At 44.8% G+C, this 15086-nt stretch overlaps 1 protein-coding gene across 3 annotated transcripts in view; it reads right to left on the bottom strand.

The window, feature by feature from the left end:
- Positions 1 to 7021: 7021 nt before the first annotated feature.
- Positions 7022 to 15086, bottom strand: part of PELI1 (pellino E3 ubiquitin protein ligase 1) — a 43228-nt gene continuing 35163 nt past the window's right edge. For all 3 annotated transcript variants that reach the window (XM_027711818.2, XM_039381119.1, XM_027711895.2), the window contains exons 3-7: positions 14580 to 14709; positions 12898 to 12999; positions 10717 to 10914; positions 10417 to 10605; positions 7022 to 9462 (exon numbers count right to left, since the gene is read on the bottom strand). In XM_027711818.2, the coding sequence (XP_027567619.1) occupies positions 8896 to 9462; positions 10417 to 10605; positions 10717 to 10914; positions 12898 to 12999; positions 14580 to 14709 (1186 nt within the window). In that variant the 3' untranslated portion in view covers positions 7022 to 8895. The remainder of the gene's footprint in view (positions 9463 to 10416; positions 10606 to 10716; positions 10915 to 12897; positions 13000 to 14579; positions 14710 to 15086) is intronic.

Here is a 15086-nt window from a genome sequence, read left to right as displayed (position 1 = left end):
CCTCTCCATTATGTTTTTCAGGATGGAATTTGCTCCACCCACATCCCAGGGGTGTAGCAGTGACACTGTCAGCAGCACTAATATTTGCTTGCACAGAGTTGTTTCAGTGTGGATCATCCCCCTCACCTTGCAGTTAAAACCTGACAGGAGGACTCTGTAGAAGATCCAAATTGCTGAATGGTCGGGGCTCAGGCACCCAAAATTGAAATGCTTCTCTGTGGGCAAAAATGTACTGAAACAAAGAACCATCAGGATATTTTTCCTCAGTGGAGGAGGTGGGTAAGTCTTTGAAAGGACATACAGCGCGTGGGACATGGGCAGGGACCTTCTCTCTTCACTCAGCAAGCAGAGGGGCCTCAGGGAGGATGAGGTGAAGCTGAAGACAGAGTTCAGGAAACAGAAGCAAGAACCTGTCAGTCTGGCAAACACAACCTATGAAGAAAGATCAAAAGGACTGCTTCAGCAAAGAGAAGAACAGGCTGAGGAGAGACATGCTGAGAGCCTTAACTAGGTAAAATGCTACTAGAAGGAGCTATGGCCTCCACGTGCTCTCAGTCCTAACTGCTTTAGTCCTAATGTGCTAAAGATGTCCTTTTGGGGGGCTTTAGATTCAGGAAGAGGAGCCATTTTTTCACTAAGAGGATGGCTGAACCAAGGACCAGGCTGTCTGAAGAGGCTGGGGAATCTCCATTACTGCAGATTTTGAAAGAATAAGCAAGTGGCACGCTTGCAAGCAGCATTTGGGTAGAACTGACCCTGCCACGGGGCAGACTAATGAAGGAGAGGACCTTCCATGGATCTGTGGTTACATTATGAACAATACGTTCTTAAATCAGCTCATGCAAAGGAACTTGCATCTAAAACTTGCAAAAAAATTGTTTTGTACAACCTGGGAACTCTTGGTGGTGGTGGTTGTTTTTTTTTTTCCTTTGAAATAGTGAGGAGATTCCAGATGCACTGATGTTTTGAGTATTAAGAGCAGAGTTGGGTTAAATATTGCCCATCCTAGGGACTCCCAGAACTGCTCTTCTCTTCCTCTGCTGTGTCCTGGGGAAGCCCACCTCAGACATACCACCTTTATTCTTCTATACTGTGAATTAGCCCCTAAATTACAGTCTGAAACATTGTTTGGGGCCAGCAGAGCCTAAGCCTCTTGCGTGATACTACTCAACGTATTTTTTTCACTGCAGAAGCATAAATAGAGCCTGGCTTTATTAACCATTAGCCTATAAAGTTAAAAGTATAACAAAATGCAAGCACACATGGTCTATAAATATATTTATGCTGTTGTGAGGAACATTAACCCCAGGCCTCCACGGTATGAAAAACACTTCACCATATAAATAATGTGCATTTGGCAATACTGGCGTAGGGACAGGGGGACTGGTTTTTTTTTTTTTTTTGCTTTGGGGCTGGCAGGGGCTCTAGGCAAGCCCCACTTTGGCAGAGGCACTGGCCCCTGCTCCAGCCATGGCTTTCCCTGGCAAGGCAGCTGCCAAGGAGTTTGCCGTGAGCATGATTCATCGTCACCCAAAGGTGCTTGAACACACCTTCTGCTTCTCCTGCTCCAGAACAGGTGGAGTGAGATTTTCAAGTGATAAAAGAGTGACGCTGGCAAAAAGTGCTGAGTAACACTGAAAACCCCCGGAGCGGTGGTGGAGCCGAGTCTCTGGCATCGCTTACCCTGCCTCCTCAGGAAAGCTGCTCTGGATCCACTTTTAACGTGAATAAGTGAAAAGGCATCACACATATCCGTGCCCTGGGTGGTTATGTGGTATTTAAAGACCCGCTGATTAATTTAGCTCCCCTTCTGAAGTGAAGCAAGGGCTACTTCAGTGACCTGAGGCCCTGGCAGCTTTGCTCTGCTGGTGTGTTCACAAGCTGTGGGAAGGGGCAGAGGATGGGAAAGGTGCCCACATCCCTGTGACCTATCTCAGGCAGCATTTATCCCCCAGCACTGGTGCAGGGTGACACCGCAGCCTCATTCTGTGGTGGGAGCCATGGACATGTCCCCTTTACAGGGCAACACAAGCTGGGCAGGTAAGACCATGACCTCTCAATGCCCTGCAGCTTGGAGCCTTTCATCCCCTCTGGAGTCATAACTCAGGTGACTGACCAGACAAAATGAAAGTGGGCACACCTGCACCACAGTCCTACAGAGACTTTGGAGACTGCCAGCCACTGTGCCAAGGGGAAGCACAGGCCAGAGAGAGGAAGGAGGCCAATTAAAAAGTCAGGCTCTGCCTCTGTGTTGCTCAGGGCAAACTGAACAGTTGATGGCATCGCTGGAAGCTGCATTTGCTTTTAATTGTCCTCGTTCCACTGAATAACTAATTCTCTCCTCCTCCCACACGACAGAAAAAAAAAAAAAAAGAGGCATGGGATTTTTGGAAAGGATGAGTTGACTCAATTCCTTTCATCCAGCACATGACAGCGAGCTGCAGTTTTTAGCTTTGCATCCAGGCAAGTTTAGAATATCGCTGCATGCGTTTGTTTTGTTTCAAATCTTCTGGGATCAGCTAAAAATATTATTGTGGAGAGATGTAGATATGGAAGCACTAAAGGCTTCGTATTCATCCAGCTCCTGAATTACAGCCAGCCAAAGGAAATTACCCAGGTAGATCCCTTTTCTAAGATGGTTATATTAAAAAAATGATTTTACATGTGTCAGAGGGCTGAGAAGTGGGAGGTGCTGGGAATCTGAGCATGATCCAGGGAAAGAAGTGTATTCCTTCAACCCAGAGACAGGCTTAGCTCGTCCTTCATGAGCTGTTGCCCAGGAAAGCCATTGCTCTCTCCTTATCCTTGACCAGCTCGTGTTTCCAGCCTTTTCCAGGACAGACTGAAGGGAAACCCTATCTAGGCTGAAGACTAGATGACCAAAAAAACCCTCAAAATACATTTTGCAGGGCCTGAGCACAGACAACATGGTTCAGTGCATTAAAATCCACATATTTCAATAGAATCAGTTAATAACCACAGCAAACATGACAGAAACTTTCAGATAAGACATTTGCAGAGAAAAGTGAATTTAATTTTTTTTTGGGGGGGAGAGGGGATGTTTTGAAGCAGAAACAAATACAAGGGCCAACAGAATGAGATATAAACAAGCAGACAGTTAATCTTGGGAGTTGGTGGTAAAGAAAAATACACCTAAGGAAGCTTTTCCCACTGAGTGATTGAACTGTACACTGCACTTATATCTACTGCCTGACAACGTGAACTATCATTTCCTCCCTCCTCTCTCTGTGCTGTTCACGCTTCGTGTGGTGCTCCTGGGGAATCCTCAGGAGTCCAGTGTGCGCTCTGCAAGGGCTGTAGAGAGGAAGCCTTTTCATGAGACCTTTCCACTACAACAAGGAAAACCAGACAAACCCTAGCATGAGTTCTAACTCCAAAGGACTCCACTCTCATTGTATTTCTGAAAGGCAGCAGATCTCCAGTACCAATCTCAGTACAGGACTGGTATTACAGACATAGACAAGGTAGAGGAAGAAAACTGGAGCACATTCATAATTTACTCTTGCCTCAGAGCTGTTTAGGGACACTAAATCAGCAAAGTATTCAAAATAAAAACATCACAATATCGCAGGCATTGCCAAATTACAAAGGAGTTGCCTCTGACAGGAGGAAAGTCCTTCTGGACTTGATCTCTAAGGTCATTTGCACCCCTGCAAGGTATCTGAGCCCCTGTATGGCAGCGATGGCAGAACCCAGGACCTGCCGGTGCCTTTGCTGCTGCCACAAACACATCCCCACCAGCAGAGCCAGGCAAACAGCACAGGCCAGCAAACAGGGTGACTTTGGTGCTGGTTCCCATTCCCTCCTGCCAACCCTGCAAAAGGGGCAGTAGGACAAGAATGGAGAACTGGGCACAACAGCAGCAAAATCAAGAGTGGCAGGGAGTGGGCAGGAAGCTCCTGACTGCCAGAGCTGGCACTTTGCCTCTGGTTACTCATCCTCCCTTGAGCTCAGCCTTGGGAAACACAGCCCCAGGCGATGCCTTACCTGATCCCACACAGGCTTGTGCCAGGCAAGGTGAACAGGACCTGCTTCTGCAGCTCCTTGCTCCTTGTGGCTGCATAATGGAGTGCATCTGCCAAGGATGGAAGGCAGGAGGATGGGCAGCAGCTCACAGGGGGTCCAAGGCAAGAACATGAAGATTCAGGCACTGGGGCTTACAGCTAATGCCATTCCCTAACGCTGCACTGATGCCCAGGCACGTCCAAAGCCACCAGCCCCACTGCAGGCTGTGTTTGGGATGGCTGCTCTCACAGAGGCACCTTAGGCTTGAAGGAGTAACAGCCCATTTTTTCTGCTCTTCAAATCTGCCCCCTTTTTGCTTTCAGGACAGGACATGGGACCAGATCAGAGCAACAACCAGTAGCACCCAGCACAGCTGAAGGAGGCGGCTGTTCCTTGCGCACCCATCAGTGTTTCCCCAGCTCAGCTTGCGTCACCAGCTACGTTTCCATGGGATACTGCTCCCAACAGCACAGCGACGTAGTGCTGTTCTCTGTGAGAAAACAGGGTCCTCTGCTCTTGCTGCTGCCCTGGAAGCAGCACCTGGGAAGGGGCAAGGTCTGCTGCTGCCCCTGCAAAGGCCACACTTGCCAGAGAACCCCTGACCTACGTCACAGGAACCATCACAGCTCCTGCAGAGATGCTTTTCCAGATCTTCTTTACAGGATGCACAACAGCACTTGTTTGAGTGATCTCCTGCAGCCACAAAGGAGCCTTAGAAACTGCATTTCTAGGATGATCACAGCCCTTGGTTAAAGCCAAGTGCTACGATTAAAAATAGACGAGCTTTGCCAGCATTTTTACAGAAAAGGGATGAGCCAAGACTAGAACCAGGAAATGTGGTCTAATCCAACAGCAACCAGGCCTGATCCAGGCTGAAAGACAGCATGCAAGTAGCTGTAGTCATGATGATAGATTTATATTGCAAAACTGGAAATGTATTTTTAGAATGGAGCCTGGAAAGTGTCACTTCAGAAAGCGATCAAGCACGGCACGGCAGGATCATTATGAGATTTGCAAAGCACCTTCAAACACAGGAGTCTCCTGAGGTGACTTCATCATGGTGTCAAACCTTCCAGGAGACCAGGCTCATTCTTGCAGGTGTAACAAGCCTAGCACAGATGGGATTAGACCACCTCATCCACAGCCTGCACCAAACAGCTCAGAGCCACAGGTCCCACAGGTGCATGTGGGACTGCTCCAATCCAATGGCTGGGTTGGCCAAGGAACCGGAGCGCTCTGTTAGTGCCAGGCTGCCCATCCAGGGAAAAGACCCCAGGAACCTCCCCATCAGCTCCTGCCCTGCTGCCAGCCAACACACTGAGCTGCCCCACTGCTGCTTTGGGGGAAAAAAAAACCAAACAAACCCCCCAAAACAACAAAAAGCCTTTGTTAGCCAGCTGCTGTGCCAAGCTGCTGCCTCCTACCACTGTTCAATCCATGCAATTTCTTACAGCTGAAGAGCAAATTAAGTTAATTAAATCACATCTCACTGCGCAGGACAGAGCAGCCATGCACAAACCAGCTGCAGAACACTGGCTGCTGATTTCCAGAAGCACTTCTGCAGCACTTCAACAAACTTTAAGGCTGGAGAAGCACCTACACCTAACCTCATTTTCACATGCACTCCCTTATCAATTCCTCCTAATGGCAGTGCTCTCCCAGGGAACAGTCCTGTCCCATCTGCTGTTTGCATCACCAATGCTTCTGCCAGTTGAGCAAACCTTTAAAACCAGGTGAAGGCCACAGACCCCACCTGGGGCTGGTTTTTGCAGGTGCAAGAGGCTGATTGAGGCTGTCACAAATGGAGCTGTGGTTTGTCTCAAAGCCAGCACGGTGCCGCCTCCTGCACCTCGCCCAGCTCCAAAATTTGTTCAGAAGCAATGGCCTTAAAGTTCAGAGTGCTTCAGTCAGCTGGTTGAGTCTAAGGGATCATTTTACTTTTAATCTGATATTCATTTTACCTTTTACAGAGGACTATTGTTCCAAACAAGAACAGAAGCCTGGCAGACCTCAAACAGGGAACCCCAGTCAGAGCTGCTGCTATTAGTGATGGAACTTGCTCCTCAACTACTCAACCTTTGCTATCCTGCTTTTGACAGTGGGATCTCCCCATATCAAGCATTTGAATGCCCGTGTTCTGCCCTTTTAAAAATGGGATTAACAAGCCCAGCTTGGGTCAAGAGAAGTATGCAGAGGCAGAGAGCATGGGGCAGACTCTGAAGACTGATCTTAGCCTAACACTCCCCAGAGACACAGCCAGTTGTGCTCTGACACCTTTGTATGGGGAGTCTCTTTTTGGGGGGGTGAGGGTGGCATAGGAAAGTACAGTGAAAGCAGAATGTATCATCTTAAAGAGGGCAGAGGCTTAAGGATGGCTGCATGTTGGGCGTGGACCTTTCTTCTTCCCCTCTGCAGTCCGATGTGCCTCTACCCAACGGCACCACTGGCTCCACACCAGCCTCCAGCTGTGCCTCCAACACAGGGTGAGTACATCGCTCTCCACACTCCTCCTGCCATCCCCCTGCTCGGTCTGTGCCCACAGTTCAGCTCTATGTTACTCACACTGCTTTGCAGCTTTCATCATGTCCTTTTCTGATTTTTCATGTTCCCATAGTCAACAAGATCAGGGCCACGGAAGTGTCAACCAGATTTTGTGGAAGATGGAATCAAGAGTTCTTATCACTTTAGAAGAGCCCAGACATTTACTTCAGGTTTTGCTCACATTTCAGTATTTTTAACTTACTCAGGGAAGATATCATTTAACTGTGTCTTTTTAACAACACTCTCACCTTTGTTAACACACAGCTAAATATAAAATATGTTAAGAGGTCACATCTGACAGGAACCATTCAAAGCCATGACCAGGAAAATGTGCAAAGTCTTTACAGCTGCTGCTTTTCTGTGCTCTTAACCCACATGCACAGTACAGACACCTTAGGTGACAAAAGAAGGGCCATCCCCATCTCTTGGAAACAAAGCCACAGACAATCCCAAATTTCTATTTTTGAAAAGTGTTTACTCATGTAGTTTGAATAAATTAATTTGCAAATAAAAATTAAAACTACAGTATACTATAGTTTGAATAAGATGATTAGAACAACTACAATACAGGGATTTCTTGCTGCATAAGTTTCATTACTTAATGCATATAATCTGGAAAATGTCAAAATCAGTTATATTTCTATGGAAAGGGAGTAACAACAGTTACTTGTACATGACAGCTAACTGAAGTTATAGTACAGGTTTCCTGACACATGCATTTCCTGAGTGAACCAAACAATATATATAATTTCTTTTTAAAAATGGAGAAATAATTGACAGTCAAAGTAAGTAATTTATGACATCTAAGCAACACAGGTCTCTTTAAACCAAGAAAATTTTAGAACAGCTTCAAAAGAAAAATGAAAGCTATGCTATAAAGTACAGAAATTTGCTACTGTCAATTAATTATACAGTACATATTTTGGAAAAAAAAAAAAGTACGAAGCTGGCCGAAAAAGCTCAAATCAACCCTAAAAAGGTCAGGTTGTGTGTTTGCCTTGAAGCACAGTGGGTCAGCAGCAAAGCTGCATGTAGTGCACTGGTCTTTTCTGGTGGATATGGAGGGAATGGAAGGGGAGAGAGAGGAAAGCAGAGAGAGACCAGTTAACCAGAGCCCAAGCACAGCATCCCATGCTGAGGGGTCTGAGCCCAGCCCAGCCCCGGCTCCCTCCGACAACAGACAATTGTGACCAGCTGCCCAAGGATGCTGGGACATGGGCACACATCCCCTGGGTACCAGGCTCCACCTGTGTTCCAGCTATGGCCTCGATGAGCATCTGCACATGGTAAAAGCCCCCACGTACCAGTCTGAGGGTGGAAGGCAGAGCATCCACCTGACAAACCCCTCCCAAGCTGGGATGTGGCCAAGTCACAAGTTACTCCCCACACTTGTGCCCGAGTGCCTCTGCCTCTCCCCTCACCCCCACCCCAAACAGCAAGGAACAGAACAAGCCTCATCTTTCAGGTCTGTTCATTTTAAAATTGGAAAAACCCTCACAAATGTCACTAATGCTAAATAAAGAAGTGTTAGCATGAAGGGAGAAAAAAATCCTTAATCTAGACTAAGTTGCATATTCAAAGAGTCTGGTAAATATTCTCCTCATAGCCAGATCTTGAGTACAGTCCTACCAAAAAGACATTTTAAGAAGTCCTTCTTCGCTACCTTTCGACACGGTTAAAGTACAACTTTATGCCATCATAATTTGCATTAGCTTTGTTTAAAAAGCATTTTAACTATTCTAAGAACTCATTATTTTAGATTAAAAGATTTTTCTACCATTTCCATCTCACGTTCTTCTCCATCCAGAACTACTCTACACATCCAACTGCCAGATGTAACACACTATGACCATGCTACTCTCTAAACATTCTACATATGTTCAATAATAAAGATAAATAGAAAAGAGTTAATATACATGTTATATTTTACAATGTTTGCATCCAAGCTGTAAACTAATGTTCTTTGAACTTTTTACCCTCCATATACAAAAAGAATGAAACAACTTTCAAACACTTGTGGGCATGTGATTCAAAACCATTAAACGGAAGGCATCGAAGTTCACTCTTACAACACTTCCTTCACCTCTTCAGAAGTAGTTATTAACTAAAAAAAGCAGGAGTTCTCCCCCTTCTCCCCCCAATTTCTTCTATTTCCAGACTTTTCTCAACAGAGAGGGATTTAGCTGTTGTAACAAAAAAAAAAAAAACACCAAAAATTCTTCATCTTAATGCAAACCAGCAAAGCCCAGAGAATATGAAAAAAGAGTTGGTTTAAAAATCAGAATCGCTTAGCTTATCAGTTTACTGCAGTCCTTGGTAACACCTGTGTTAGTCAAGAGGTCCTTGGAAAATGAGTCTGATGTAGCCCTGCTCACCAGCCAGCTGATGGGCACAGAAGGGACAGGCTGCGTGGAAGGTGTGAGTACCGTGAGGGAGAGGGATTTGGGACCAATATGCAGTTGTCTTTTCCGAGCACACGTGTCCGCACGGGCTGAACGCGTGAGTCGGAGGTCCGGCGTCCACATAAAACCCCGCCTCGCACCCGAGCCACAGCGGCACGTAGGGGCCGACGGAGCGGCACATGGGGCACTCGCGGTCCTTGCCGTCCCTCTCCTCCTTGTTTCCCCAGTTGTGGTAGCCGTGCACGTGGCCACAGTTCAGGTACACCCACGGCTGCTTTTCGTCTACAACATCTTTCCTCTTCATGCTGGGGAAGGCCAAGGTGTTGAAGCCCACGGGGCACTGGGGCCTGGCTGCGTTGATCTCCTGCCGCAGGGCCTCCAGGTGCTTGACGGTGGGGGTGCGGGACAGCCCCTCCGCCGTGCGCCACAGCAGCGTCGCCCCGCACAGGTCGATCAGAGACCCATCCTGGAGCTGGTTCGTTTCGTTCTCAACCTTGTGGCGGACAGAGACAAAGAGAGGTGTCACCTGAGGGTGCCTGAAGAGGAACATCGTGCACTTCCGTAATACAGATCCAGACAAAGTTTCGAGCAGTTCCTGACTGTCTATACAAGATGCCCATGGAGAGCCCAGTATCAGCTTCTCTCTCCCCTCTTTTTTTTTTTTTTTTCTGAAAAGAACTTCCACCCCAACATCTTAAGAAATCGGTGTGTGCATTAAAATAGACCGCGTTAAGTCATGAAAAGTTCCTCTCCAATCTCAACTTCTCTCAACCCCATCCCTACCTCAAGCACTCCCAACTATGCTACTTCAATTGAGGAATGGCACAAGCCTTCTCTAGTCCTCCATCATATTTTAGACTGTTTACTTCAAACACACCTTTACACATGGCCTTCCCTTCCTTCAGAAAGTCACCTGTTAGTGCTCCAAGATAAATACTTCACTGAAAGTGTTCAGTGTAGCATTTCTTTTTGCTGAGAGATCCCAAAACCAATTATCTCCTGAAATATCACCAAAGCTTTGTATACAAGAGGAAGGGGAAAACTCAGAATGCAAAGGTGGGAATTAATATCCAACAAAATCATAATTATTCTTTATTATTCTATAAAAAAGGAGAAGTGGGAAAACCTTCAAAGCATACACTCAAGAGGTAGAATCAGAAAAATACTCTTTAAAATGTGCACAGGACTAGGACAGTTTGCAGAAGTACATAGTACAAGAGCAGTCTAGATGTGCAATGAAGTACTAGTTTGCAGATAAACTCAGTAATTCAGGTTGAGCAAGATATCTTTGTGTATGAAGACAAGACACACAGAAGTCAGTGTAACTAACTGCAGAGGTGACAACTACACTGAAATACAGCAGATTCCAGCTCTATGCCCAAACTTTACCACTTATGGCTGTATCCATTTTGAACAGGTTGCATAAAACACTGGTCACTGCTCTCACCATTTTTCCCCTCTGCTGAGCCGATCTGGTTTCACGGAGGCTGAACACATTCCCACACACAGAGATCTCTCTCCACACCCCTGGCTTGGAGTCCTCTGTGAATCCATTACGAGGATGCATAACAAGAACCCCATTCGTTGTTAGTCCATCCATTTGCCCATCTGATGTCTTCCACTTCGCAGCTTTCTCCTAGAACAAATTACATCAATGAGAACTTTAATTTGTCTGAAGCAGAGCTATGAATTAATTTCAAAATAAGCCTGAACTGAACTTCTGGGGGAGAAAAAAAAGTCTCCTTACCCCAAGAAAAATGTTTTTCGAGGAGTCAAATCCTGCAGCATATATTCTTGCTGTGAAAGGAGGGTTACGTTCACATATGATTCTGCAGGCAAACCTTGATATAGTGCTCTGCACAGACTGTGTATCTGAATTACTCTGACTTCCAGGAACTGTATCTGTTACTACAAAGTCTATAGGGCTCTCCGTTGACCGACCGATCTGGAAAGACATTAAAAAAAAAAAAAACAAACGGTCAGAAGTTTGTCTTTGGGTCTGGGAATATTCAAATTCGAAGCACTTGTGATAATATAAAAATCATGATGTTATAGTTTAAAGCATTCCCCTCCACCCATCTAAAGCCTAATCCGAATTAATGAATTATTCTGCCTTCAAGTGATCACAGTTATTTTGAAAGCTGGGTATGGCCAACTAAAGGAAGGGGAAGTAAAATGATGTAATTAAGTAAATTCTGAGATGATTTCCCACTGAAGGCCTTCTCATCAGAAAGGTTACACTTGGGTCAGGTGGACGAGCTGCAGCAGCACCAAACGGCCAGGAAACAGCAGTTAGAGGGAAGAAAAGTGACATTCAGTCACTTTGCATGCCTGCAATAGTCTGAACAATGCCAGACTAGTGGAGGTGTAGATGTAGGAAAATTAGATAATGTGAGCTGTCTCTTCAGCTCTGGTGGGGCACTGAGAAGCAGCAAAACTTTTGTTAAAGACCAGGTACAAGGTGCTTGTGGTAGAGAGGGGTTATGAAAACACTCACAGAACACAAGAATTCAACATCTGACAATAATCAGATTTTTCTGGAAGCTGGTTTCTTTTCAGAGAGTTTTGCAGTCCCACACAACTGTACTGAGTTTGATAGAACTGCACAGGCATCGCTGCTTTTCCAGTCAACTCACCTTGTCCTTTTCTTTACAAAGTAAGAAGAGAAGTAATATCCCTCTCCCAAACATTCACATAGCTGGGTTTAAAGCTCTTATACACTACTACTCACTCACTGCCAAAGCTCTCAGGCTCCGTGAAAATAGCTGGTTATATTAGGACTGATTAACTGCTGAGCAGGACAACCCAAAAGCTTGATGTGCTTTTTTTGGTGAAGGCTGGAGAGCTTTCATGAGACCAAAACTGCTTTGTCAGAATGTATTTTTCTATTGCTTCTTAGGCAGGATAACCCATCAGTACATGGGGATTGCCAGGGGCAATTTCAGAGCAGCACACATGCCACAGCATGCCTGAAGAGAGAACACTCACACAAACAATAGCTTATGCTGCAGTGAGTTCATTACAGTCCTTTTGCTCTGTTGTAAGTATTTGCAGTTGCAGAGCAGCTTCCTCCACCACTTCCCAACACCTCCCACCTCCTTAGATCTTGCAGTGGCGTCACAGCTAAATGCTGTGACAGCAAAACTCCTTGCCATAAATTAGTGACAGTAACGGGGGGCGGGGGGGGGGAAATCAATGCAAGATCAGTCTGGGAATCAGAAAGAACAAAGCACACATTAAAAAAAAACAAAAACAAAACAAAACCCTTCCTTTTGAGAAAAACAGGAAACAATTATAAGATATGAGTGCACACCACAGCTGCAAATGTGTTTGTGGTCCCTTCTCAGACACACAGGAACTGCAGCAAAGTTGCTCTGAACTGCCAGTGTCAGCACTGAGGCTCCTCTCTCCACACCTCCCAGCACTTTAGACATTTCTGGGTTTGCTTAAAGAAGTTCAGGGTATTTTTCATATTAGTTGTGCTAGAAGCTTTCCTGTGTTTCCACACTGTATTTCTTCTACCCTGTCTCCAACTAGCTGATCCCAAATCCCTTTGTAAATTCCAGAAGCAAAGTTCCAAGTGCTTAAAGAGTACAGTGCACTTTATTCTTCATTTAGCAGAGAGGGACTAGGAGACAGGTTACGGGACTTGCCAACCAGCAATCAAAGGCAAAACCATAATCCTGTGCATTAGTCACACCCCCCCCCCCAGCTTTCACCTTTGCCCAAGTCTAAGAGAGATGCACAGACACAGTCTTGTTCATAGGATGGCCTTGGGAACAAACAGAATTAAATTGTTCTGAAGAGTAAAATGTAGAAACTTGACACATGTGAACTTTTAGGTCTGAGGGAAAAAAGCCTGCAGAGAGGATGCCTTGTTAGAAGCCCACCAGAAGTGAGAACACACTTACATGTTTACTTCACATACCTGGAACATATCTGTGTTGCTGTCATGTGTATATTCAACCACTACTGTCTGGGCCCGAGACAAAGTGTAAGATATGCTGTGTTGGTCCTTATTACTTATTGCCTACGGAAAAATGCCAAATATTATTGAACCAGTGCACAATGACTCTTCAATATACAGCAACAAAGTAGACTACATATACATCTATATCTATATAAAAAAATCAGGCTCCTATTCTGCTAATTATTGCAGATGGTTGTTAGTAACATACCTGTAGTTAAACTTCACAAAACCCTGTCCTGACTATTAAAAAAAAGCTGCAGGACTGATTCAGCAACAGACCAAACTGGTCTCTTCACCACGTGCTGCAACAAAATACACTTAACCAGGGCATATTATTAGTCATGTTTTGTGCTAAGGCAATGCTGGCCTTAACACAAAAGAACAAAACAACCAAATGCAAAGGCTAAAACTGAATGTAACACCTTCGTGGCCATCTCAGCCTCAACCTGTCCAACAGCAAAGTGAGGACTGAAACTTAGGGACTTCATTCTAAAAACAGGACCCAAGCTCATACTAAAATCAGTGATGACTGATAACATATATAGACTAAAAAGTGGTGGTAAATAGGGTAAAATGGAGCAACTCAGCACAGGTTGCAGAAGTTGTAGCAAAGTAATCTAGGTTTCAGTTTGTTAGTCTGAATGTTCATTCGGCAACTCCCTAGTAGGAACTGAGCAAAGACTATTCAGAAGTGCATCTAAACAGCACTTGAAGACCATGAAGACTTTGCAAAAATAAGTGTTCTTTTCACAGATCTCCTATGAATGTAATTCTACTAAAAGAACTTGGGTTAGAAAAATGCTTTTTGATTTCAGAAAACTTCATGGCAATTTCCTGAATTTCGGGATCCATATTTTTATGTATCAAGGTATTCAGAGAGTCAAACACTCAACACTGCAGTATTTGTTTAAGGGCCTGATCTTGTCACTGGCAATTTCTAACCAACCACCAAACCTCCTCAAATTCCATTGTTTTAGTAGAAATGCTCAATTAATTTTTGAACATAATTGCACACACACTTGAATAGCCACAATACAGAAATATTGCATGGTTAATACCTTAGCTATAATGTAGTTTTGACATGACAAACAATTCAATATCAGGACCTAAGCCCCTCCTTTAGTGCTTCTTTATTGCTACTGATTATAAGCTCTATGAACCACGTCCTGCAAAACCCACGTGGCCCCATCCCTGGGGAACTCCTACCCATTGTATGGAGCAGCAAATGCACATGGAGCTTTGGTAAAGAATCATTTAAAATTCAGCTTTAGTGAAGCAAAGTTAGCCCTAAAGCACGGGTGAGTGCAAAACCACAAAGTCTAGAACAGATGTCTGTAGTGAGTTTGGAAGGAAAACAAAATACAAAGTTTTACACGACCAGCCTGTGCCCGGAACATTCATGTTTCAAAAATAATTATTTTTCTTTCTAGCCACAGCAAGGACTAGGCACCAAATCTGCCTTGCTGAACTGTTTCTTGCCAACCCTGACAGGTACCAAAAAACCTTGGATAAATATGAACCATTCTTTTCACAGCCAGAACTTCATACTTTTTACACTGTTTCATAACAGCTCTGACTTGATGGAGCTCTTTATTACAGCACTAGGAGAAATCAGACTTAACTAGAGAAATGGAGCTTACCTTTGCTGCTTGAGGGGTACAGGCAATGTGCACAGTGCTAGGTTTCACCCCATTTGCCTTGGGTCTTTTAAATAAAGCAAACCTACTTTTTCTTCTTCCTCTATCTCCATTTGGGAGAGACCCATTGTACCTACCAAAAAGCACAGAACAAGAACAGTCCATCTTCCTGTATTGCTTAGCTCCTCATGAGATACAGGCCCACAAGACCTTTCATTCTAAGCACAAAGTATCCTTAATTACTACAGTGTTACTGATCACAGATTTTTAATTAATCACACTTAAATCCCAGAATCGATGAACACAATATATTGAAACATGCCCACAGAATCACAGCACAGACACACGAAGCTTGTAGGGCAAGGAATGCAACCCAGCTGAATCTCAAATCTGCTACCGACAAGCCAGTGAGTCTTGGGTCCCAAACATGAAACCAAGGAAGATTATCTGCCTTTCTGGGGCTTTACCTATAAATGGTGTGTTCATGCTGTAAATGAAACATTCTAAATA

This window comes from Pipra filicauda, unplaced genomic scaffold (assembly GCF_003945595.2).
Source record: "Pipra filicauda isolate LSUMZ 115617 unplaced genomic scaffold, ASM394559v2 scaffold109_size3271384_pilon, whole genome shotgun sequence".
NCBI classification, from domain to species: domain Eukaryota; kingdom Metazoa; phylum Chordata; class Aves; order Passeriformes; family Pipridae; genus Pipra; species Pipra filicauda.
The sequence above is the reverse complement of the archived record's forward strand: the minus strand, read 5'-3'. Positions and strand labels throughout refer to the sequence as shown.